Below are 26423 nucleotides of genomic sequence, written 5' to 3'. Positions count from 1 at the left end.
GCCCCAGGAAACATGATTTAGAGATAGAGATCTGAGGTTTGAATCTTGATTCCATGTGGTTTGTTTTTTTTTTTAAGTTTTATTTATTTAAGTAATCTCTACACTCCACCTGGGGCTCAAACTCCCAACCCTGAGATTTAAGAGTTGCATGCTCTTCCAACTGAGCCAGCCAGGTGCTCCTCTTGATTCCACTTTTTACAAGCGATATGAGCCTCAGTTTCCCCACTTGTAAAATGGGGGTACCAATCAATATCTACTTCATTGTGAAGATTAAATGGGCTATAGAAGACATGGATGAAAGAATTTGAAAAAGATATAAAGAAATGGAAAGATATTCTGTATTCACGGATTGGAAAAATCAATATTGTTAAAATGTCCATTTTACCCAAAGCCATCTACAGATTCAGTGCAATCCCTACCAAGACTGCAATGGCATTTTTTATAGAAATAGAAAAAAATCCTAAAATTCACATGGAACCACAAAAGACACTGAATAGCCAAAGTGGTCCTGAGAAAAAAGAACAAAACTGGAGGCATCACAATTCCCGATTTCAAGCTTTATTAACAAAGCTGTAGTAATCAAAACAGTCTGGTAGTGGCATGAAAACAGACACACAGACCAATGGAACAGAATCAAGAGCCCAGAAATCAACCTGAGCATATATGGTCAACGGATATTTGACAAAGGAGCTAAGAATTCAATGGGGGAAATGATGGCCTTTTCAATAAACGGTGCCAGGAAATTCATGCAAAGGTATGACATTGGACCCCTATCTTACACCACTCACAAAAATTAACATGAAATGGATTAAAGACTTAAAGATAAGATCTGAAACTAAAACTACTAAAAATAAACAGGGAAGAAGTTCCTTGACATTGGTCTTGGCAGTGCTTTTTGGATATGACACCAAAAGCTACAAGCAACAAGAGCAAAAATAAACAAGGACTACATCACACTAAAAAGCTTCTGTACAGTGAAAAAAAATGATCAGTAACAGTTGTACACTTACGCACTGCTGGTGGGAATGTGAATGAGTGCAGCCGCTATGGAAAACAGTGTGGAGGTTCATCTACCATGTGATTCAGTAATTCCACTTCTGGGTATATATCTGAAGGAAATGAAGTTACCATCTTTCTTTCTTTCGTTTTTTAGAGAAAGAGCATGAGCGTGAGCGGGGGGGGGAGGGGCAGAGGGGGAGGGAGAGAATCTTAAGCAGGCTCCATGCCCAGCTTGGAGCCTGACGTGGGGCTTGATCTCACAACCCTGAGATCAGGACCTGAGCCGAAATCAAGAGTTGGACACTTAACTGACTGAGCCACCCCTGAAATCACTATCTTGAAGAGGTATCTGCACCCCCCTGCTCATTGCAGCACTATTCACAAAGGCCAAGATACATGAACAACCTAAGTGTTCATGCACGGGTGAATGAATAAAGAAAGTAAGATTGTGTGTGTGTGTGTGTGTGTGTGTGTGTGTGTATGTACATACACACAATGGAATGTATATACACATATAATGGAATATTAGTCAGTTATAAAAAAGAAAGAAATCTTGCCTTTTATGACAACATGGATGGACCTTGAGGGCATTATGCTTAGTGAAATGAGTCAGAGAAATACAAATACTGTATGTTCTCACTTATATGTGAAATCTAAAAAAAACTGGATTCATAGAATTAGAGTAGAATGGTGGTTGCCAGGAGCTAGGGGGTGGGGGAAATGGGTAAGTGTGGTCAAAGGGTACAAACTTCAGGTTATAAGATAAATGGGTTCTGGGAATCTAACGCACAGCATGGTGACTATAGTTAACAATACTCTATTGTATACTTGAAAGTTGTTAAAAGAGTAGGTCTCAAATGCTATCAGCACACACACACAAAAGGTAATTAATTATCTGAGGGGAAAGAAGTGTCAACTAAACTTATTGTGATAATCATTTCACAGTATATCATCATGTTGTACATCGTAAACTCATATATATGTCAGTAATATTTCAATAAAGCTGGGTGAAAAATTAAATGCAGTACAATTACTTTGTAAAAGTGCTTGGCACCTAGTGGATTGTCAACAAATGTCCCCCACTGCCCCCACCCCGTAGGATGGCTAGTGTTAATCAGGGACTCTGGTCAGGGCAGATGACCAGTGTGATCATGGACCTTGGAGCAGGCGGGCCCTGGGGAAGGGCAAGTAGACAGAAGTAATGATTCAAAACAGAACAAAACAAAACATTAACATGACAGAACTTTTCAGCAGTATGGCAACTCCAAGTTTAAAAGCAATCCATGAGAATGCCTGGAAAACCTTTCTGTAATGATTCTTTGCAAGATCTGTTAGGATTTAGCCCTCTTTGGCAAGCGATAACAAGAAAATAAATGTGTAGGGGCGCCTGGGTGGCTCAGTCGTTAAGTGTCTGCCTTCAGCTCAGGTCATGATCCCAGGGTCCTGGGATTGAGCCCTGCATCAGGCTCCCTGCTTGGCAGGAAGCCTGCTTCTCCCTCTCCTACTCCCCCTGCTTGTGTTCCCTCTCTCGCTGTCAAATAAATAAATAAAATCTTAAAAAAAAAAAGAAAAGAAAAGAAATGTGTAGGGAGCCTGGGTGGCTCAGTTGGTTAAGCATCTGCCTTTGGCTCAGGTCATGGTCTTGGGGTCCTGCTGAGCGGGGTGTCTGCTTCTCCCTCTGCCCCTCCCCCTTGCTTGCGTGCACGCACCTGCTCTCTCTGTCTCTCTCTCATGTCCTCTCTCACTCTCTCTCTCAAATAATAAAATCTATTTTTTTAAGATTTTATTTATTTATTTAACAGAGAGAGACATAGCGAGAGAGGGAACACAAGCAGGGGGAGTGGAGAGGGAGAAGCAGGCTTCCCGCCGAGCAGGGAGCCCCATGCAGGGCTCGATCCCAGGACCTGAGATCATGACTGGAGCCGAAGGCAGACGCTTAACCGACTGAGCCACCCAGGAGTCCCACCTTTCAATTTTTTTTAGAGGCGCACACACACACACACACACACACACACACACACACACACTGACCCTTAACACAGATTTGAACTGCGCAGGGCCAGTTATAGGCAGATTTTTTTTTTTTTTTTTAAGATTTTATTTATTTATTTGACATAGAGACAGAGAGAGAGGGAACACAAGCAGGGGGAGTGGGAGAGGGAGAAGCAGGCTTCCCGCGGAGCAGGGAGCCCGATGTGGGGCTCGATCCCAGGACCCTGGGATCATGACCTGAGCCGAAGGCAGACATGTAACAACTGAGCCACCCAGGCGCCCCCAGATTTTTTTTTTTCAATAAGTCCACTACAGTCCTATAAGTGTATTTTCTCTTATGATTTTCTTAATGATATTTTCTTTTCTCTAGCTTAATTTATTGTAAGAATATGGCATATAATACCTATAACATACAAAATATGTGTTAATTGACTGTCATCAGTAATGCTTTTGACCAACAGTAGGCTGTTGGTAACTAAGTTGCTGGTGAGTCAGAAATTATGCACAGATTTTTAACTGTGAAGGGGGTGGGCACCCCTAACCCCTGTGTTGTTTAAGGGCCAACTGTGTTTCTTTCTTTCTCTTTCTCTCTCCTTTTAATAAGAAAAAAAAAAGATCAGGACAATAATGTATATAATCTTGTGTGCTGATTTTTTCCACTTAATTTTATATTCTGAACTTTGTTAACAGTTATTTTTTGAAAGCATTTTAAAAAAGACAAGTGTCTATAGTTATAACCTATACAAAGTTTCTAATTGTTAGAAAAGCACATTGTGATAAAACACATGGGACTCAATGCTTTGCCAAACCTTTGCTCTTTGGCCCCTGCCTTCTCTCCTGTTCTCAGTCCAGACCTGGCCAGGGATCGCCCAAGCCCGCCGACCTGTTTTGCAATCCCAGGCCCACCAAGGAGCCTTTCCAGGCCCAGACAGCTGTGTCTCCAACAACAGAGAGGTGAAGACAGAGAAGCAGGTTGCTGCCTTTTCACTCACCTGTCTGAGGAACCGATTGTTGACGAGGTCGACCACAAGGACCTGCAAGATGAGGCAAAGGGACAATTACTGTCACCAGGGCTTCCGGGATATAGTGACAGACTCGTAGCCTTCCTCCCCCTTGGCACCCAGACAGGCAGCTGGGGTGGGGGTGGAGGGACCCATTTGTGGTTCCCTGACGTTGCCGCTGTAGCCACAAATGATGAAGAGGGGGGTAGGGGGTGGGGAAGGGCTTTCCAGAATTGCATGCTTTCAACACCGAACCCACAGGCTAGGACATGTGTATTACCACAGACTGGACTCCCTGCCCTGTTCCGAGACTGACGCAGAGCCTCTGGGACAGACTTTTAGTGTGCGGGTTGGTGGGTGAAGGAGGCTGGAGGACCCCTCCTTGTTTCCATTCCATTCAAGTCTGCACTCCCCACTCCCAGGGCTCTCTCTCCTCCCAGCTACCCACTGGGCCTTGTCATTTCTCTTAATGGGATAGGAGGAGAGAGATCCAGAGGAGTGGATCCAACTGGAGAATGAGTCAAGCTGCAGGTGCTGGGCTTTCATTAATCAAAGTTTTTAGGATAAGCACCTTCCCCTTCTCTCCTCAGAGTGGGGCTGAGCCCCGGGGCCAGATGTAGGGGGAGGCAAGTGAGTTGCCTAGGGCACATGGTCAGGAAAATGCTGGGTGTCTGCCCGCATGACCCTGGCCAGCATGGGCCACTGGCTACAATGGAGGAAGAGCATGGGCCTGCATGGCCACCATGTTTTCACCAACAGCTGGAAACACAGGCTCTAATACATCCCAGAGACCCTGCCCAGGAGCTGAGGGGGCTCTCTCCTTCCTTCTCAAACACACGTATGGGGTCGAACTGAGCCATTTCAGGGATCACAGGGTACCCAGACAAATTCCTTGTGGTTCAGAAACCTACACTCAAAGACCTGTGTGTGCTGGTGAATACCTCACGGGACTTCAGGCCTCCCTGGGCAATTAGAGAAGCCACATCTGGGGGCCTGGGATGAATTTCAGGGACAGGCTTTCCCCTCGGGGTTCAGAAGTGAATGGTATCACTTAGGCCCCTCCAGTTTCCTCGCTGACTGCTGGGAGCAATCAGTACAAGGGACAGAGATTATTTAGAGGCAGGGACTGGGGCTGAAGACCCACTGAAATGCCAGGGAGGACTTTCCCTACTTGGGGGCAAACCTGAAAACCCAGAAGTGGATCACTGAAAACATTTTGGTGGTTGTCTTTTTAACTGATGTGAAAAAGGACCTGTTTGCAGGAGCACAGCCTTGTCGGCTTTGTTATTAGTCCAAATATAAATTCCAGCTCTTGTTAGCTCTTGTGTGCTTTCTTCCTCGGTGCTGGGGAGAGGGAGGAGGGAAGGATAGGGTGGGTGCCTACTTTATGGATCAAGTGTTTTAACATCTGGCTAAGTTGTAGATTGCTGCCCTTTAGGCCAGTGGGTTCATTTAGAGAAAACCGAATTTGCAGTCACCAAGGGTCTACTGAGGCAGACTGGGGGGTTGTAGCTAATAGACAAAACTGCAGGGGCCCCCACCCCCGGGCGTCGCGCGCTTGCAGTGCCTTAGCCAGCACCTCCCCTCTGCCCTCTGGCCCCCCACAGGGAGGGAACAGGGATGTCCCCACTGCTTACCTCTTCCAGTGGCAGCTCCCGGAGCAGCGGCAGCGAGCTGGTGAGCAGCCCGATGAGGAAGGGGGTCGGTGAGCACACGATGTCGATCATGGCGGGCGGCAGCACGGGGATGTAGGTGTGCTGCCAGGTGAAGGGGTAGATGACGGCCACCATGGCGTGGCAGCACTTGGACAGCGTGCTGCAGCGGAAGGGGGAGAAGGGGAGAAGGGGCAGATTCAGGGAGAGCTCTGGACTGGGCCTGCTCAGGCTCACAGGGTGGGCAGCCTCCATGGAGGAGGCTGGAGAGAAATGCAGACACCATCCCAAGGGCGTGTTGGTCAGGAAAGGCGTCACGCGCCTATTCGGCACACTGTGTAACACGGTCCGAACCCAGATGACACCAGGCACGTGGGGCCTGTGCGAGGCTTTGAGACACAGCTAGAAGGATGGATTTAACGCCTCAGCTCATTTTTGCTAGTGCGCCTTCACACGCGAGCTGCATTCTCGGAAGGTCTTGACCAAATCATTCACTTCCACCGCTCTTCCCCAAACCCTTCCAAATCAACGAAAGCCTCTTTCCTCATGGATGCTCACGAATTTCTCTTATTGAAGATGCTTTTATATTCTCAACTAGCTTTCTCTTTGTTCTCTTCCACACATTCGCTCAGCCAAGCACGAATACCTAGGTGCAATCAAGGGAAATAGGGTAACTCCTCTGGTATTCACGTGGCCAGCAGTCAGCTCCCAGGCTCTGTTGTGTAAACATGAAACTCGTGTACAGTTGCCCCTTACCCAGAGTTCAAAACTTAAAAAAAAATAACAACACTGGGAGTCTCCCTTAAAGAACTTTGATCATGGTACAGCCTTTATCGGCAAGCCCTGAGCTCCAGTGATCACTGTTCCCAGTGCTCTGCGCAGAGCCTGAGCTCTTGAGTGGATGAATGGGGGGATTACCCGGGACTATCATCTGGAATGTCAGCCCCACCGGGCTGCACACAGGGATGCCCGGCAGCCTCCCATGGTGAGCAAGAGCCAACCTTCTCTTCTTCCCTGCAGTTTCTTCTTTCTTCACCAGCCTGCTGGCGAGCAGACCCTCTCTGCTCTCATTCTAGTGTGCTGTTTCCAAAATGCCATGGGATTCGAAACTTCAGAAGCTTGTTAGAAATACATGTAATGTGGATGGAACTGGAGGGAATTATGCTGAGCGAAATAAGTCAAACAGAGAAAGACATGTATCATATGACCTCACTGATATGAGGAATTCTTAATCTCAGGAAACAAACTGAGGGCTGCTGGAGTGATGGGGGGTGGGAGGGATGGGGTGGCTGGGTGATAGACACTGGGGAGGGTATGTGCTCTGGTGAGCGCTGTGAATTGTGCAAGACTGTTGAATCTCAGATCTGTACCTCTGAAACAAATAATGCAATATATGTTAAGAAAAAAAAAAAGAAGATAGCAGGAGCAGAAGAACGAAGGGGGGGAAATCGGAGGGGTAGACGAACCATGAGAGACAATGGACTCTGAGAAACAAACTGAGGGTTCTAGAGGGGAGGGGGGTGGGAGGATGGGTTAGCCTGGTGATGGGTATTGAGGAGGGCACGTTCTGCATGGAGCACTGGGTGTTATGCACAAACAATGAATCATGGAACACTATATCGAAAACTAATGATGTAATGTATGGGGATTAACATAACAATAAAAAAATTTAAAAAGAGGGGCGCCTGGGTGGCTCAGTTGGTTAGGCGACTGCCTTCGGCTCAGGTCATGATCCTGGAGTCCCGGGATCGAGTCCCGCATTGGGCTCCCTGCTCGACAGGGAGTCTGCTTCTCCCTCTGACCCTCCCCCCTCTCATGTGCTCTCTCTCTCTCATTCTCTCTGTCTCAAATAAATGAATAAAATCTTTAAAAAAAAAAAAAAAAAAAAGAAATACATGTAACGTAAGAATAAAATAAAAGTGAGGGCCCATGGTTTCTCCCATGAACGTACTGCATCCTCCTCAGGGCATGGGCCCTGTAACCAGCATTTCCTTTGTTAGGCCACCTTCTGAATATTTGCCCTGGTTCTCAGCTGTGCTCTGTTAGGCAGAGTTGCAAGGAAGCGGAGTTCCCCATAGACGAACGCTCCCTTGCTGGATTCCCATTGACGTCAGGCACCTATGCGGGATTACTTGGGAGGTCTGTACCAGACGACCACAATCAAGCAAATATCTCAAAAAAAGGCAGTCAAATGAATTTTTTTGTTTCCCAGTGCATATAAAAATTATGTTTATATTACACTGTATGCAAGCGTGTGATAGCATTATGTCTAAAAAAATAATATACGTACTTTAATTAAAAAGTAGTTTATGCTAAAAAATGCTAACCATCATCTGAGCTTTCAGTGAGTCATAATCAGCAGTCACAGGTGACCGTAACATAATAATAATGAAGAATATTGTGAGACATTACCAAAATGGGACAGAGAGCCATGAAGTGAGCAAGTGCTGGTGGAAAAAGAGCTGATGGACTTGCCTGATGTAGGGTTGCCACAAAACTTCAATTTTTTTTTTAAGATTTTATTTATTTTTTGACAGAGAGACAGCGAGAGAGGGAACACAAGCAGGGGGAGTGGGAGAGGGAGAAGCAGGCTTCCCGCTGAGCAGGGAGCCCAATGCGGGGCTCGATCCTCAAGACCCTGGGATCATGACCTGAGCCGAAGGCGGACGCTTAACGACTGGGCCACCCAGGCACCCCAAACCTTCAATTTGTAAAAAAACAAAAACAAAAAATGCAGTATCTGCAAAGTGCAACAGACCGAGGTCTGCCTGCAACCTCAATGTCATAAAACTTTCCTGAGCCCGTTTTAATAGGATCACTTAGCTCTGGCTTCCTTAAGGAGAAAAGAGGTGAACTAAAAGATATTGGCTAGCAAGTGAAATCAGCCAGAGAGAAAAAGGCAAATACTGGACGATTCCACTTATACGTGAGGGACTTAGAACAGGCAAATTCATAGAGACCAGGGGCTGGGGGAGCGAGAATGGGGAGCTGTTGCCTAGAGTGGACAGACTTTCAGTTTGAGATGATGAAAAATTCTGGAAATGGACAGTGCTGATGGTCGCAAACACTGTGAATGTCCTTAATGCTGCCACTGAACTGTGTACTTAAAAATGATTAAAATAGTGAACTTTATGTTATGTATATTTTATCACAATAAAAAAAAAACCAAGAAAAAATTACTTACCTGCAAAAGGAATTCCTCTGAATCTGGCATCCCTGAACATCCTTAAAATATATACTAGCCCCCTTTCCCATCCCACCTGCATTTGGGGGCCCCCAAACCAAACAAGAGTAATGTTGAATCTTGTTCATTTATCAGCATGAACCTCCTGACCTTCCTGTTCCCTGTCTTTGCAAATTATCTCTCTGAACACTCAGTGGAGTCCTGAAATGCTTCTTAGGAGCATGGCACCCACATGTCGCACTATTTGGTCCTAGTCTTTTCTTTCAAGTGATTACCCCCAAAACGAGAAAGATACTACCCCAAGATTTCATTATCATAATGCCCATAATATCTTCTTCATAAGAGGGAGGTATACAAGGTATATAATACCTTCTTTATAATACCTTCCTTATACCTATTGAGTAATAGTGAGACAGAATAATTGTTAGGACGTATACCGAGAAGAACAGCAATAATTCAGCTGGCAGGTTGGTGACTTCTCAAAGAATTTTCTCTCAAAGCAGAGAAACATTTTTCCTCAGGCATCCCTTTCTCTCAGATATTCAGGAATGTAAATACTGTCGGTGAGTTGCTCACCCTTTGTGTTTAATTTCCTTGATGATTGAATGTGTTGAATTTACTTTGTTCTAAAATTTAAAAATTTTAGGACCAACCTGTATCAGTGTGTGACCAGTCTGCAATGTTGATCTGCTCACGTACTATAGTTGTGAGGACACAACTGAGAAAACCAGGATGTTAAAATATAAATGTGGATAGCTGGGTCTAGAGCAGGTTTTTTCAGACTACAGTTTGCAGCCCATCATTGGGTCCTGAAATAATTTTAGTGGGCTGTGATCAGTCTTAGAAACAACAAAAAGAACAGACTAGAAGAGTGTGCTGCATTCTGTTCCAGTCGTAAATAACGATCTGTGGGCCTGTGTGTGGTATATGCGTTCGGTCTGAACGTGAACAGTATTGCTCATTAGGGCCTGCAGTAAAAAGGGTCTGAAGTCAATGATTTGGACCAAAGAACTGGAGGCTGGAGGCAGGTAGACAGTAATGGTTCAGTTGGAATTCTGGTATGTTCCATGTTTTCCTGGGATGTTGGCTTTCATTCCCAAGTGAATAGAGGGACCTTAAAAGAGACGGTGAGAAGGAATTCCCTGAAGGAAGCCTCGTGTATGAAACCCGTCTCCTTGGACAGCACGTTTGTTGGAAGCTCCCGAATGTGTCTTGGACGAAGAGTGGCTTCTGGGTGGGCCTCGGCGGTGGGAGTGGTCATGCGGGGCCCATTTCACAGCTGGCTCTGAAGCTTTTCACTTCTGTCCGCTTGCTAGCGGAGAATAAAAATGCAGCGCTCACGCTGAAGAGTTCTTTCACATTTTCAGAGTTGTGGTTTAAGCACTTTTGACCCCAGGGAGGTTATAGAATCACAGAATTTTAGACCTGGAGCCATCTTAGAGATGGAGTTCATCTTCTTTTGAATCTTTTTTTTTCGGTAAGCTTCACACCCAACGTGGGGCTTGGACTCATGACGCTGAGATCAAGAACCGCATGCTCTACCGACTGAACTGGCCAGGCGCCCCTTCTTTTGAATTTTAAGAGCTAAAGAGACCGAGGCCGAGGCTGACCTCTGCATTCAGGGCAGGCCGTGAAGCGCCTGGAGGAGGGGAAGAGATACAGAGCGAGGAATGGAGGCCCGAAGAGACACAGTGAGAAGCCTTTGTGGTTTCCTCAATCACTGCAGTAGAAAAATAAATGTGTTTAAGTTTTTTTTTTTCCCAACTCAAAGAAAAGGCCTTCTGCCCTTTTGCTTTCTTGCGGCCTCATTCCTGGAATGAGAAAGTGTAATGAGTTGCTGGCTTCTCTCTGCCGCTAGAGCATCCTGTGGCTCCTAGGGGAAGCCTAAGGGGCCCTGCAGTGCCGGGAGCCCCCCCACACCCCTCAACGTTCAGCTGCAGAGTGTGAACCAGCTGGATGAGGAAGGCAGTTGGAACACGTCATTAAAAATGAGAAGCAATGCCAGTTTTAGCCAGATATACACTGGGTGAATAAATGTTCTGGAGAGAAAGATCAAATTCATTCATGCCACTGGAATGCACGGAACTAAAGGACAGCTGAATTCAATTTTGATGGGGACCAATGATGACAACTCAGCCGGGCACCCTGCTCGCCACGGAGGCAGGTGTGGGCCCCTGCTATCTCTCCTGACAAGGGTTTTTTGTTTGTTTGTTTTTAAATCGTCTGATGTGCTGTTGCAGATGGGGCCAAATGTTTCCGCACCTGGCTGTCATTAGCACCTCGCTGGCAGGCGCATACGGAGCGCCGGGTGCTCACGACAACAGGTGGGCAGCGTTTGAGGAGTGGCGCATTCCTCCTCTTGCTCACCAGCCCACATCAGTATGCTGGGAGAAAAAACCAAAACAAACCAACAACTTCTCTCTCTTGAAACACTAGAAGGAAAGGTCGAATTCTGCAAAGAGTACAGTTAGTGACAACTCTCCCCCCAAAATAAATGGTAGAGGATAAAGGGATTATTTTGAGTATAGCTTGTGTTTTTCTCGGTCTCTGCTGCAAGTGCTAATGAAATTTTATTCCCAGGCTCATGAAGGCTAGAGGAGCCTTCCACGGGGGGTGGAGGGGTGGGCACTGCTAGGATGGGTGGTCTCTTAGGAATATGGAAAGAACAGGGTTTGGTTTGGGCGACGCTGAGGATGACTTTTCAAGTAAGCTTGCCATACAGCCTTCCTAAGCATCTGCTGGTTGGAGGAGAGGCAATGTTTTGGAGGAAGTCCTAGGAAGACAGCCCTCGCAGCTGGCTCTTGTTACCGTGGGGGTGGAGGAAAGCAACACCAGCCTTCAGCTGTGATCGATTTGTACAAAAGCGGGGGAGGGAGGTGATGCCCAAGTGGGAGGCTGGCTGGGCCACAGGGCTTCAAGATGGGCACAGGGGAGAAGGGTCCCAGAATGCTTTGCTATTTGGCGGTGCTTTGTGAGGGTTGAAGCATTAGTCTGGAGAAATCAGGATGCACTTGTGCGTAATCAAGTTCTCCTGGAGAAGACACTTTGGTTCTGGTTGATACCAAGCCCCTGTCACCATATGTGGGGTTACTATGCTCAGCAACCTTCCAACTCATCTAGGAACCAGTAAGAACTGAACACAGAGCCTTCTCTAAAATGCTACCAGAACAGTAAACAATGAGTTTCCTGAGTTAGACAGACTCCCCAGGAATTTGAAGAATGATCCTATCAGCATCCGTTAGTATCCCAAGCAAAGTATCTCTCCTAGTATCATTCCCAGGAACATGAGCAAAAGGCAAACTTCAGTCTGGGCTGGTACCTGGAGGGACCTAGCGGGAGGTGGGTGCCACCATGCCCTGGCTGCCATATTTCCATGACTGTACTTTCAAACCTAGAAGTAACATGTTGCCAAATTAAAAAAAAAAATTAGGCTGGGCCTCGAGAAAACTGGCTTTGCTACTCCCTGTATGATCTTAGGTGAAAGCCTTGAACTTCCTTATCTGTAGAATAAGTCAAGTGGACTAGATAATTTCTAACTTCCTTCCAGCTTTAATGTTTACAAACTATAAATCTACATGCGCGAAAGAAAACCAGGCACTGGAAATACCTGGAAAGTGAAAAGAACCACGGCTTGTCATCGGGAGATAATCCTAGGGCTCATTAGTGGAGACAGGACAGAAGAGCTGGGGTGACATCGCATGGGACAAACTAATAGAACAAAGTAGTGGAGAGATTTTGAGTCCCTGCAGTAAGCTCCACATAAAGGTGGCAACACAAACAAGGACGGCCTGAGAGCATCTGACCCCTGATGGACGAACCGGAGTCAGTCTTCAGCCCAAGATTTTGCTAGTGATGGGTTTGACGTAGAAGACAATTTTGGTCATGCTAGTCTCCAAATCTTGCTCCAAATGTTACCTTTTTGGTGTTCATATGCAAAAATAGGTAGTTGATACTTAACATTTCATCAGACTGATGCCATTATGTTACTAAAGTTGTATTTTTCATAGGCTTTTGCTGACTGAAATGTATGTACCTCTAAGACTGGCAGCCACTCTGGGGACCTCTGAAGTAGTATTCTGGATGCCAGACCACCAAGGTGGCAGCTACTGATGCTGCAGGTGGGCCTCGGGCAAGCTCATCTGCCCAGAGAGGGCACGCTCACCAACCCTACCTTTTTCTGAGATGGCAAACATTGCCAAGCATAACCGATTCTAGACAGGACAGGGGGTCCCCATTTAGGCTTACAGATACTGATAAAAAAAAAACAACCAAAAGGAGAACACAAAAGGACGAAGGCGCATAGCTACCTAGGAACTTATCTGTGCAGTTACTCATGGGCAAAGCCAAGGTGCAAACTCCAGTATTTACCAAGATTTGACCACCTTGGGGCGCCTCGGTAGCTCAGTCAGTTAAACGTCTGCTTTGGCTCAAGTCATAATCCCAGGGTCCTGGGATCAAGCCCCGCTTCCGGCTCCCTGCTCAGTGGGGCGTCTGCTTCTCCCTCTGCCTCTGCCTCTCCCCCTACTGGTACTGTGTGTGTGTGTGTGTGTGTGTGTGTGTGAAATAAGTAAAAAATAAATCTTAAAAAAAAGATTTGACCACCTAATCCTAAGTAGTCATTTGGCTTATAGTCTTCCGGTACCCCAAAAAGGATAAAAAGGAAATTTCTCGAATATTAAAAACTTTGTCCCATCTAAAACTTTTGAACAAATCTGTTCATGTGCAGCTCTGATTTTATGATTCGGTTGCGTCTGTAGATTAGTCAAAATGTTGGGAATTGAAATTAATAAACTAAAAAACAAATGTTTATCATTGGGGAAATGAAGAAAGGGGTATAAGAAAATATTTATTTGGGTCGCTATGCCAACAGAACAAGCCATCACAACAACATTCTCTCTTTTCCATCTGTCAAACTTGGGCTTGACAGGGCCTTAAGAAACACTCCGTGTCCACCCTGAAGATGAAACAGAGCAAAAATATTATTCTAAATTTGATAGATTTTTGGCTCGACTTAAAACTCTTTCATAACTCATTCAGTATTTGCCACAAGTCCCGGCTACTTCCTGTTGCAGTGAGTAGACTCACTAGCAGTGAAGAGTAAGTACATCGTGTGTGTGTGTGTGTGTGTGTGTGTGTGTGTGGTGGGGGGATGGCAGCATGACTACAGGCCGAATTCAGGCTAACGTCCACCCCGAGATGCCACGCGGCCACTCACTGAGCTTGTGGCCTGTCCTGCTCTCTTGTGCTGTTCTGAGGTCTCACAAAGATTGGGGGGAATCAGAAGAATGAGGAGGCTTGCTTCCACTTCTAGCTGAACAGGGCCGGAAATGGGACCACATGTGGCGTGTGGAGCACCGTGCCCAGGGGTGATGAGGATGAAAGACCCCACGGGAGCTTATGCGGAAGGCTCTCCTCATAGACTTTCCCAGGTCAGACGATTTGCAGCCAGTCACTGTCCTCAAAGCCCTAGTTTGTCATGGCCTGGCCAAAGAACTCTTCAGTTCCCTAGGGCTCTTTGTCCATAAATCAGGCAGCATTAGGTGGAGGCAGATTCCTCCTGGAGGGATACCCAGTAAGAAGAGCAGGCCCGAGAAGGGAAGATGGGTTCTAGCTTTTTCACTCAGCAACTTCACACACAGGATGTTCTTTGGTGGATTTTCTGTGTTTTGATCATTAGCTATCTTCCTTCCTTCCTTCCGTCCTCCCTCCCTCCCTCCTTCTCTTTCTTTTTTTTCTTAAGATTTTATTTTTACGTAATCTCTACACCAATGTGGGATGCAAACTTCCAACCCTAAGATCAAGAGTCGCAGGCTCACTGACTGAGCCAGCCAGGAGCCCAGCGGTGTCACTTTCTTACAGCTGAGCCAGATTTCCCTGTACTGGCTCAGCTGGCCTGTTAGGGAAGGGGTCACCACGGAGGGTCAGAGAGACCTGACACCGAGGTCTCCAGAAGTAGTGTAAGTGCAAAAGGAGGTGCAGAGACGCCCCGACTTCTGAGCACAGTCTAGAGCAGAGGCCTGGCATCCTGGAGAGGACCCACAACACGGTGCGTATTTAACTCTAACCCAAGAACGTTAAGAAGGGCGTTAGATGAGCATGCACAGTTACTTGGGTGTCACACAGCTCTGAAGTGTCAGGGACTGGAATCGCTCTAAGGAAGGCCCCAGTAGCTACCCAGGTGATTTCTACTGAACCAGATGAAGCCGGGAGGGGAGTGAGCCTATGGAGCTCAGGGAGATGGGGGTGTTGGGGCTGACTTTCCCTCAGCAGCATGTTCATAGAATCACACAGCATTTGAGCCAGAGGGGTCCTGCAGGCATTAGACAGTCCTCCCCCCACTGCAGAGCTGGGCACACGAGGTGGTCATCCCCTGGGACACTCTGGCAAGCACAGGACGCCTGAGGAGGTGGGGTCAGGAATGAGACCCTTAGCAGGTTCTGGGCCAGGATCAAAGGGAGGGCAAGGCACGAAGGAGCACGGTTCCAGGAGGTCCCGAGCACTCTGGCCTGTGGAGTGAGAGAATTTCAGAGCGAGGAGAGACTGTGGGGTCGCCCGGTCCCACCGGCCTCACTGGGCCCCAGCTGAAGGCCATAGAGAGGGAGGGCTTGGGGAGAAAAGCACAGAAGTCTTACCTTCTTCAGTACACAATCCTAACCTGATGCCAAGCACACAGGGGGTCTCAACGGCGTGTTTTAAAAAAGACTTTCCTTATATATTTCTGTAGATGGGGGTCACAGACGCTGCCCTTCCCCCCCCCCGCCAGACCACGTGGCGTGCTCCTCCTCCTCCCTTCTCATTTTCTCTGGAGCCAAGTTGCCTGCGTCCCAGCCCTCCCACTAACCACTGGCTTGCTTGAGCAAAGTGACTTAACCTCTGTGTGCTTCTTAGTTTCCTAATAATAGAAGCTATCTGACTGAGTTGTCAGGAGCCTGAAAGAGTACAGATCAACCCCTTCCAAGAGCCGGGCCCAGAGGCGACATTCCAGTGTTCTTTGTGGTGGCGGTGTTGTTCCTGTCATCAGGCTTGCTCATGCTGCGATTCCTTCTTTTCCGGCCTCAGCTCTATGGGCCTTTATTTATTTATTTTTCCATCTCTTCAGGTCTGCCTGGGCATTGGATGGAAAGATAATTTATGGGGCAAGAGAGAGAATACTTCGAGGCATTTGTAACAGGAAAAGCAGGGGCTGGCTGCCTTTGGGGACAACATGACATGGGGGCTGTCACAAGTCGCAGTGACAAGGGGCCTGGGTGCAGATGAGCGCTGGTTTCATAAATGAGGAGGCCCAGGCCCACAGCTGAGGATGCTCAGCCTTCCTCCCTCCTCCAGGGAAGCACCCCAGGGCCCTGCATCCCATGTGATGAGAGACGGATGTGCAAGTATGAAAGCTCTAAAGGGTCTATAAAGGTAATTAAGGTGTTTTACACACACACACACACACACACACACACACACTCACACAGTGGTTAACCGCGCCGTGGCCTGGCTCTGGACCCTGTCCCTGCAGCAGCCGTAGCTGGCGTTTTATCCCCTCTGCCCTCTCATGGCGGTATGCTGTTCGAAGGGACTCCGTCTCTAAGGGCAGAACACCAGGCATCATGGAAAGTGGGGCGAGGAGAGACACTCTGAAGTCCCCTCCAATCCGACCACATCGGTGACCTGTCCCCGCAGTAAAGCTGAGCAGGAGGGGAGGAGCTGGCAGAAGCAACCCAGATGCAGCCACGGGGCAGGGTCCATTCTCAGGGATGGAGTCCCTTCACCTTCCTTTGTCTCTTGTTACAGCAGCTCTGGGGGACGGGCTTCAGTCTGTCAACCCAGAAATCTGTCCAGGCTGGAGGGAGAGGTGGGCAAGTCCCCTCCAGACATCTTCGTCACAGCATTTCCAGGGGTCTTCGTACCCTAAGCCTGACCCATCCCCTCTGCTGTCCTTCAGGGATGCATCTGTCTTTGACCCTTTCTATTCCCACCCTCTCTCTCATTGTACGTCTCTCTCGTGTTCTCCTTTGTTGGGGAGGGAAGCCTGGGGAGGGCACGCTCCTCTCCAGCCATGCCCATCTTCCCAGACATTTTCTCAGGAGGCACCTTCCCAAGCCTACCATCTTCAACCCGGCAGCAAGCTCCTGAAGGGACTGCTTGGCCCCATCTCCAGTCTGGGTGGGCAGCAGGTTTACTGGGCTGGCCTTCACTTCTTGCCTCAGCCTTCCTGAGAGCCATCACTTTCCCTCCCCGACGGTGGAGCCTGAGAATTCTACTTCCAGGGACAGAGCGGAGCTTCCAGAGAAGACAGACAGCTACTCGATGAAACCCGACCCTGGTCACTGAAGGGTTATTACTCATCTTTCGCTTCCAGAGCCCCAACCTTAGAACTCTCCCGCCTGAATTCCCCAGTGCCCAGTGAGCTTGGAGAGCTGCCCACTCCCAGCACCAGCTGCAGGCTGAGAGCCGGCCTGCTTCCTGCGCGGACCCCAGTGCACTGGGGAGTGCAAGAAGCATGACAGTAACAGTGAAGAGCTCACTAAAAACCGGGGTGGGGTGGGGGGGGGAGCAGGCTGGGAATAGCTAAGTGGCTGCTGTCCAAAGAGGAGCATCACCAAGATGACCAGATGGGCTGGAGTGGGAGGAGAGGACTGGATTCCATTTCCTTTCACGTTCCTGATGAGCTCCACATTCATTCCTCTGTCCTTTCCGTTCTTCTTTCCCTGTTCTTCTTCCTCCCTTTTGTTTTCCAGATTTGGGAGTCCTCTTTCCTCTCCAAGCCACAGTTCTTTGATTTGTGTGTTTTTGGCATTTCTTCTTTCCAGCTGGACTCCTCGGTTGGCCTCATCTGCTTTCCCTGGTTGGCGGGCCCATCTCAGCCCTTCCTGGAGGGGCAGTCACCAGCCGTGCTGCTGTGCCCTCAGTTCCGGAGCAAAGAAGCCTCTGATTCAGTGTTCTGAAGCGATGAAAATGCCAGGAATTCTCTTTTTTTTCTTTTTTAATTCAGAATTCACTCAAATCCCTATCTGCATCTCCTCTGGCTCTTCTTTGATTTGTGACTTGGGCTTTGCAAATCACTGAACGTGTCCCTTAGGACATGGGGGGCATCCTACCATGCAGTGAGCAGGTGTGTGTGATTCTGTGTCATTTATCCACCGTGGGGATCCATCTGTGTTTAGCACGGCCCTGCAGGCCTCTGTGAACCTTGGCCCCTTGCCCCCCACTCCGCCTTCCTCCGTCTGCTTAGCTGTAGTGAACTGCTTTACAAGTTTCTGAAGGTGACACGCTCGGCCTCCTGTCTCCTTTCCTTTGTCTAGATAGCTATAGCTCCTTTAGCCTGGAATGTGCTTTCTACTTGCTCTTAGTCTCAGGACTCAGCCAGAACTGGCCTCCTCTGAGCGTGAGTGCCCTCCTTGGTGTCCAGAACATGCCACTCCGATAAGCCTCGACGGCACAGTCCCAGGGGCTCTGCTCACGCCTCCATCCCCCGCCCCACCTGGACTGAAAACCGTGAGTACAGCTCTGCGCTTTTACCCTTGTGCCTTTAGCCCACAGCAGAGCGCCCAGCACCCCGCGGAATGATGAAAGGTAGGCTGAATATCAGATAAGTAGCACAGAGAAGCGCAGGCTTACGTTGTTTTACAGAACCAGTGTGCCTTATAAACCTCCCATCCTCGCGGCCCGCTGGTCTGCACTCTTCCCTCAGAGGGGCTTCCTCTGCAGTCCTGGGCAGTCACCTGCCCCCCACACTCCAGACAGTCCTCCGACTGTCATTCAGACACTTTAGTAGAAATGGCCAAGGCAGGTACCTGAGCTTGTCTGCGATGAAGATGATCCTTCTTTCCAGAAGCAGGGAGGCAAACACACAGAGCAGGTGGCGGACGCTGAGAGAGGAGAAGAGAGACTCAAAGTCTACGTGCTCGAGCCGGGAGTCCAGGGGGCGGCACAGTTCAATCACCTGCCGGGGAACAGAGCAGCCATGCGGGGGGCCTCAGCGGGGGCGAGCCGTTTGCGGAGGAAGAGGGAAAGAAGACGAGGAAGGCAAAAGTGATTGGGGAAAAGAAAGATCCTAGGACACTGAGGGAGCAGGTACACTTGGTACGAACTCTTTCTCACAGTTGAGTGTGAGGAATGTTCAGATGGAGGTGGGGACACTGGATGGCAGAATCAATGGCCGTGGCCCCAAATGCTGGGAGGCTCGGCCTGACAGCGACATGTCTGGACCATCCCCCTCCCCGGGAGTTCCATGACTGTTGACGTCCTATCACTTAGAGTCCCACAGGAAAGTGTCTCTGCCTCACGAGGGAATATGACCTGCTGGAATGGAGTCACAGGCTCACGCAGAAGGACCAACAGATCCAAGCAGCACTTTCCGGACTCACCTCCTCTGGAAGGCATTTCTCAATAAACCCAACCCCATACCAATCCCTTCCTTATGATGTGTCTTACAGCTTATATGCTTAGTGGGCACATCTTCTCATTCTGTACTCGTTGAAATGTTCCCAAATTCATCTCAAGTCTCTGCTCATGTGTGTTTTTCCCTTTAAATAGCTGACTCCTTCACAGTGAGCAGAGACTGGTGTTTTACTCTGAGCATGGCACCTGCCCAGTGCTGCCCCCATAGTGGGGCTCACTAATGTTAACATCCTTATGGCCAAGCCACCTGCATCTGGTATAGGATAGTCCAGGGTTCTCCAGCAACACGGAGAATGCTTCCCTCTGTTCTGGGAAATTGAGTTGTTCCAGAATACCCTAGACCTATCCTTATCCCTCACCTGTATCCAGAGCTGCTTTTTCAAGGGCTTTTGGAACTAGAGACTCAAGGCTGAATGGAATCTGCCTAGTGATATCCACAGAGCCATATGAAGGGAATGGGAAAGATGAAAATAAAGTCCTGCATTAAGTTCCAACCCAGCCAAGGAAAGGGACGTACCTCAAAGTCCTAGACAGGTGAATAAAAAGTAGTATGTACGCTTGTCTTCCCTGAAAATAATCTGTTTTACATTATGAAGTTACAGAGGTGATGGAGACCAAAAATGTAAATAGGTTCAAATTCAACCTATGAGTGTAATTGGCTAGTAAGAGAAGCTAAGGATGCAGTTCCCTCACCTGTAACACCAATGTCATGCAAAGAAACACCATGTGCTGCCATGGCACAGCTCTGGGGCTTGCTCTCTGGGACTAAACCCTGGAATGGAGGGACAGGACTTAGGGTGGATTTTATGATGCCTGATGTCACATTCAGTGATGTAACAGACCACTGAAAGCCAGCCCTTTGGTCTGGGCCATTCTCTCCTCTAGGGGACAATAGGAATCTGATGACTTACCTCAGTTCCCGATCCTGGCAAGAAGTTTTTGACAACGATGGTTTTGCCCAGTGCTGGGAAAGGGGCTTCCATGACACTCCTCATGAGGGGCTGTACCAGGGCAGGAGAAATGCCTCGCCGTTTTTCCACCTCATCCAAGATCTGCAAGGGTCACAAAAGCAGCTTAGCTATCCTGAAGTCAGGGCACCAAGATATCACTCCGTTTTCGATGAAATGGGCCTGCCACCATGACTAAAGAATTATGGGGAAGCCCTGCTGTCCTCATCAGGCCAAACTTAAAGTGTTTTCACCCCATATGTTATTGCCTCAAATCTCCTCTCTATGTACCCACTCCTTTGCCATGGGCCTTTGCAGTTCTTCTCACTAAAGTGGTGAAGTTCCTTGATCCCCTTGACTTTGGGTTTGGCCATGTAACTTGCTGGCCTAATACATGCATTCTCACTGGGAGCAATATTGCCCCCAAGGGGATAAAAATTGGTTCTTGGGGGTGATGCTGAAAAAAACTTAGATATTATAATGGTTTGTAGCCCTTTAAAAGCCCACAGTACCTAAAAAGATCTACAGCATATCTGTGGAGTTAAAATATCTCTGAGGGTAGCCATTACAGAAGTGCAAACCAAAACCACAACAAGATACCACTTCACACCCATTAGGATGGCTATGACCAAAAGATAGACAATAGCAAGTGTTGGTGAGGAAGAGGAGAAATTGGAACCCTCATGTACTGCTGGTGGGAATGTAAACTAGTGAAGCCCTTTTGCTAAGCCGTCTGGCAGTACCTTAAAAGGTTAAAGATAGTGCTTCCATATGACTTAGCAATTACACTTCTGGATATTTACCAACAGAAATGAAAACATGTTCACACAAAAACTAGTACATTGGGGTGCCTGGGTGGCACAGTCAGTTAGGCGTCTGACTCTTGATTTCAGCTCAGGTCATGATCTCAGGGTGGTGAGATCAAGCCCCATGTCGGCGAGCTCACAATCAGCATAGAGTATGCTTGAGATTCTCTCTCCCTCTCCCTCTGCCCCACCCCCACGTGTTCTCTCTCTCTAAGATAAATAAATAAATCTTTAAAAAAAACCCAAAACAAGAACTAGTGTATTAATGTTCATAGCAGAATTATTCATAATCGTCAAAAAGGGGAAGTAACCTAAATGTCCATCAACTGATGAATGGGTAAACAAAATGTGATATTCCATTATATGCCATTATCAGCCATAAAAAGGAATGAGATACTGATTCATGCTACAACATGGATGAACCTTGAAAAGATTAGGCTAAGTCAAAGACACCAGTCACAGAAGGCCACTTATTGCATGATTCCACTTGGATAAAATGTCCAGAACAGGCAGATTCATAGAGACTGAAAGCAGATTGGTCGTTACTAGGGTTGGAAAGTGACTGCTCATGGCTACAGGTGTTGCTTGCTGGGGTGATAAAAATGTCCTATAAATGTGGTGATCGTTATACAATTGTGTGGATATGCTTTAAAAGCCACTGAATCCTAGATTTTAAATGGGCACATTTTATGTTTTACAAACTATATCTCAATAAAACTGTTATTTTATTTCATTTTTTTTTTAAAGATTTTGTTTGACAGAGACACAGCAAGAGAGGGAACACAAGCAGGGGGAGTGGGAGAGGGAGAAGCAGGCTTCCCGCTGAGCAGGGAGCCCAATGCAGGGCTCGATTCCAGGACCCTGGGACCATGACCTGAGCCGAAGGCAGACGCTTAACAACTGAGCCACCCAGGCGCCCCATCAATAAAACTGTTATTTGAAAAAAAAATCTAAATGCAAGACCCTGGGCGCCTGGGTGGCTCAGTTGGTTAATCGACTGCCTTCGGCTCAGGTCATGGTCCTGGAGTCCCGGGATCGAGTCCCACATCAGGCTCCCTGCTCGGCGGGGAGTCTGCTTCTCCCTCTGACCCTCCTCCCTCTCATGCTCTCTGTCTCTCGTTCTCTCTCTCTCAAATAAATAAATAAAATCTTAAAAAAAAAAAAAAAAAAGAAAGGGATTTTCCCTTCATTCTTAAAAAATAAATAAATAAATAAATAAATGCAAGACCCTCCATAATCTAGTTGTGGACCAAAGAGTTTATTTTTTATTTTTAAAGATTTTGTTTATTTATTTGACAGAGAGAGACACAGTGAGAGAGGGAACACAAGCAGGGGGAGTGGGAGAGGGAGAAGCAGGCTTCCTGCGGAGCAGGAAGCCCGACGCGGGGCTCGATCCCAGGACTCTGGGATCATGACCTGAGCTGGAGGCAGACGCTTAACGACTGAGCCACCCAGGCACCCCGGACCAAAGAGTTTAAATAAAAATACCATTTATATTAATACACGTGTAGCCATTGAACCCTTGAAATAGGGCGAGTCTGAATTGAGGTGTGTTGTAAGTGTAAAATCCTCAGTAGATTTCAGAATACAAAATTAAGGATGTAAAATATCAATCACCATATGGATTATATGTTGAAAAAATAATATTTTGGATATGTGGGTTAAATGAAATTTATTATTAAAATTAAAAAGATCGTATATATGGTAATTCTTCAAAAAATTAAACATAGAATTACCATATAATCCAGTAATTCCACACTTATGGGTACATAGCCCAAAGATTTGAAAGCAGGGACTCAGATATCTGAATGGCCATGTTCATAGCAGCATAATTCACAATAACTAAAATGTGGAAACAACACAAATGTCCATCTAATAAACTGATGGACAGATAAAGAAAATGTGATATATACAAATAATAGACTGTTATTCAGCTTTAAAAAGGAAGGAAATTATGACATATGCTCCAATATTGATGAACCTTGAGGACATATGCTAAGTGAATATAAGTCAGTCACAAAAGGATAAATATATGATTCCATTTACATGAGATCCTGCAGTGATCAGATTCATAGAGACAGAAAGTAGAATGGTGGTTGCCAGGACTAGGGAAAGAAGGGAATGGGGAGTTAGTGTTTAATGGGTGCAGAGTTTTGGTTCAGAGATATCAAAAAATTCTGGAGATGGATGATGGTGACAGTTATATACAATGTGAATGAACATAATGCTCATCAACTGTACACTTAAAAATGGCTAAAATAGAGGCATCTGGCTGGCTTAGTCGGTAGAGCATGCAACTCTTGATCTGAGGGTTGTGAGTTTGAGCCTCATGTTGGGTGTAGAGATTACTTAAAAATAAAATCTTTAAAAAATGGCTAAAATAGTAACTTTTATGTTATGTTTATTTTAGCATGTTAAAAAATAACATGACAAAAAATTAAAAAGAATCTTTCAGGGGTGGGGAGGCAATTCAGGGAAAAAAAATCTTAAAAGGCTGGTTAGGGGCTAATAAAGAATGGATGAGGAACACTGAGGCAGAAGTGACAGTGCACCAGTGTGAAACCTGGGCCTTAGGAGGCCTGTCTTACGCGTTTCTGCTTGCCCACTTGGGCCCCTGCCTCAGGCACAAGAACCGCACACCTGGGCCAGCTCCCTGTCTGAGGAGGAAGACAGACATGTGGACTAGGCCCAACCCCAGACTGGCAGCCGACAGCAGAGCCCGGGCTGCCTGAGTCAGCCAACTCCCAGCCTACCCCCAACGCACGAGTGAGCCCAGTGGAGAAAAGCCGAGCTGAGGCCAGCTGATCTGCGCGTCTGTAAGAATAAATGACCGGTGCTTTAAGCCACTGTGGTTTGTTACTCGGCATGACTGTTAGTGATACTTAATGGTATACTTTTCTTCAGAGATTTTGAGAGCTGTTCTTGAACAGGATTCCCCTTCCTTCCTTCTTTTTCCTTCCTTCCTTCCTTCGTTTTTTGTTTTTGTTTTTCAATGTGGGGCTTGAACTCACAACCCTGATTCCTTTCTCTGTACAACAGGACAGTTTGTCATTTTAGTCATCCTAGTCCCTCACCTGGAAATAGCTCGAGTTTTAGAGATCAGTTTGCCAAAGCTCTGTTTCTGGTTCTATCCAGCATATTTACTGTTTGGTCTTTGGCATGGCATCACATCACACTCCCACAATATCCCTAGTCACAAAAATGCTACGAAAACACAGAACTGTGCATCACACACTGTGTTAGTATGTTGACTTGCTTGTCATCCCCTGTCCATGACAAAACAATGGAGCTCACGTGAATTCCAAAGGCACCACTGGATGCTGGGCTAACTCAGCTGTTTTACTTCTACCTTCTGTAGCATTCTCACAACAGCAAATGCTATGACACAGCCTTATTTCCACATTTAAAAAATTTTTTTAAATTTTATTTATTTATTTGACAGAGAGACACACAGCGAGAGAGGGAACACAAGCAGGGGGAGTGGGAGAGGGAGAAGCAGGCTTCCCGCAGAGCAGAGAGCCCGATGTGGGGCTCGATCCCAGGACCCTGGGACCATGACCTGAGCCGAAGGCAGACGCTTAACGACTGAGCCACCGAGGCGCCCCTTATTTCCACATTTAAACAACCCCTTGGGAGAGACCTACATGAGCAGCAATGCATAACTGTCCTAGAGCCTCTAAGTGACCAACTTCTGTGTAAAAGGCTTACCACCCCAGCGGAGGGGAGGCAGGAACACAGATACATCGATATCATTCTTATTTCTAACACACTTGCCCAGAAGTATAAGTTCTACCAAGGCAAGAGGTTACACTAGATCAGTATAGGTCAGGCTTCCTCTGAGGGTAAGTGGAAGGTGGCCAGGAGGCAGACGTGTTTCGGAACGCTTTTAGGAAGTGCTGTTTGCCATCCGTGGACAATAGACATAGGACTTCAATTCTCCGAAAGAAAGCTCAGAAAGAAATGCTCAAGGAGAATTTAAAATCACTTTATGGATTAGATACTCATGTCTGGTTAATGTAGGAAATGAATGTTGGATTACACCTAATTTTTGAGATTATCATCATACACAATAGCAATTAGCTCCTCTGCCCACCCAGAATAGTGGGGTGGGTGAGCCAATTCAGTATGGCAATTCCTAGGTCTTGATACACTGGCTCATCTTCCCAAAAAGAGGACCAAATTGTATTAAATTTTGATCCATTTATTTATTTTAAAGATTTTATTTATTTATTTGACAGAGAGAGCGAGAGAGCACAAGCAGGGGGAACAGTAGAGGTAGAGGGAGAAGCAGGCTCCCCACCAAGCAGGGAGCCCGATGCGGGGCTCGATCCCAGGACCCTGAGGTCATGACCTGAGCCGAAGGCAGACGCTTAACCATCTGAGCCACCCAGGCGCCCCAAGATTTTGATCCATTTAGAGCACTACTACAATAATAAATATCTCACACACACCACACATATATACATACTTACACATCCATCCATCCAAGTGGCCTCTTTGTCATGCAAAAGCGAGTATGACAAAAGACAATGCTTAGAAGTAAGAAAGTAAAACACAAGGAATATTCTGGGAAGATCCTCTGCCCCTTCCATCCTCTGTAATTACTTTGCCTCTTCCCTGACCGCCTCTCTCTGGGCCCTGACCTTCACTGGCTCTCACTGCGGGTACTAATGATAAGAGAACAGAGGAGGTGATGGGGGAGGAAGTGGGAAGGAAACTATGTGGGGATATGATTACAAAAGCACCAGGAGTCCAGGTGTTTCCTGTGTCCTCCCGGGCTCTGCCTTGCCTTCCCTTCCTCCCTCCTCTGAGGCCTCACCTTTGAAAAGAGGCTGAAGCATCCCAGGCGGCTCACGATGCAGTAAACTTCAGGGAGACGCTTCCCTTTGCCACCAGGCTTTTGGTGTGAAACAAGGAAATCGTGAGTGTTACCATCTCAAAGTAGAGAACCCAAACATTTTTAAGTGCCTATCATGTGCCAGATGTTTCCCCACTGCAGCTTTTGAAAACCCAAGTAAGTAGTTACCAATTCCCCATTTTATAGGTGGGAAGCACTTCTGGTCACAGTATATATACTTATAGTCTCCTGAAGGGACCAAATCAAGGGTGTCGTGCGCACAGTAGGTGCTCAATACGGCCTATGGAACCGTAAAGTAAGGAGGCTTAACTTGTTTACCGAAATCACTGTGGTCCCTGTTAAGGAGTTACCTTGAAACCAAATGTTGTTTATTATAATGGTAATTCCAAACCAGAAATCATTTCTGAACATCCTTTTTGGAACCTGCCTTTTAAGGTAATTTTCCAACCAAAATGAAAATCAATCTCAATATGTCAAAGTAATTTCATTACCAAAACTTATTATCCACTTCACTTTTTAAATTGTTATCTATGCTTTTTATTCACTAATTAATTCAACAAATATTTATTGAATACCTACTATGTGCTGTGCATTA

General features: G+C 46.9%; 1 protein-coding gene across 1 annotated transcript in view; it reads right to left on the bottom strand.

Annotated features, from left to right (window-relative positions):
* The window catches only part of DENND2A (DENN domain containing 2A), a 100360-nt gene that overhangs the window by 5477 nt on the left and 68460 nt on the right, over positions 1–26423 (bottom strand). The window contains exons 12-16 of the mRNA XM_032401453.1: positions 25790–25867; positions 20129–20269; positions 18611–18759; positions 5630–5807; positions 3984–4025 (exon numbers count right to left, since the gene is read on the bottom strand). Coding sequence (XP_032257344.1) covers positions 3984–4025; positions 5630–5807; positions 18611–18759; positions 20129–20269; positions 25790–25867 — 588 coding nt within the window. The remainder of the gene's footprint in view (positions 1–3983; positions 4026–5629; positions 5808–18610; positions 18760–20128; positions 20270–25789; positions 25868–26423) is intronic.

Source organism: Phoca vitulina, unplaced genomic scaffold (genome assembly GCF_004348235.1).
Source record: "Phoca vitulina isolate PV1807 unplaced genomic scaffold, GSC_HSeal_1.0 scaffold4, whole genome shotgun sequence".
In the NCBI taxonomy this organism is placed as follows: domain Eukaryota; kingdom Metazoa; phylum Chordata; class Mammalia; order Carnivora; family Phocidae; genus Phoca; species Phoca vitulina.
This window is presented reverse-complemented; position numbering and strand designations above follow the sequence as displayed.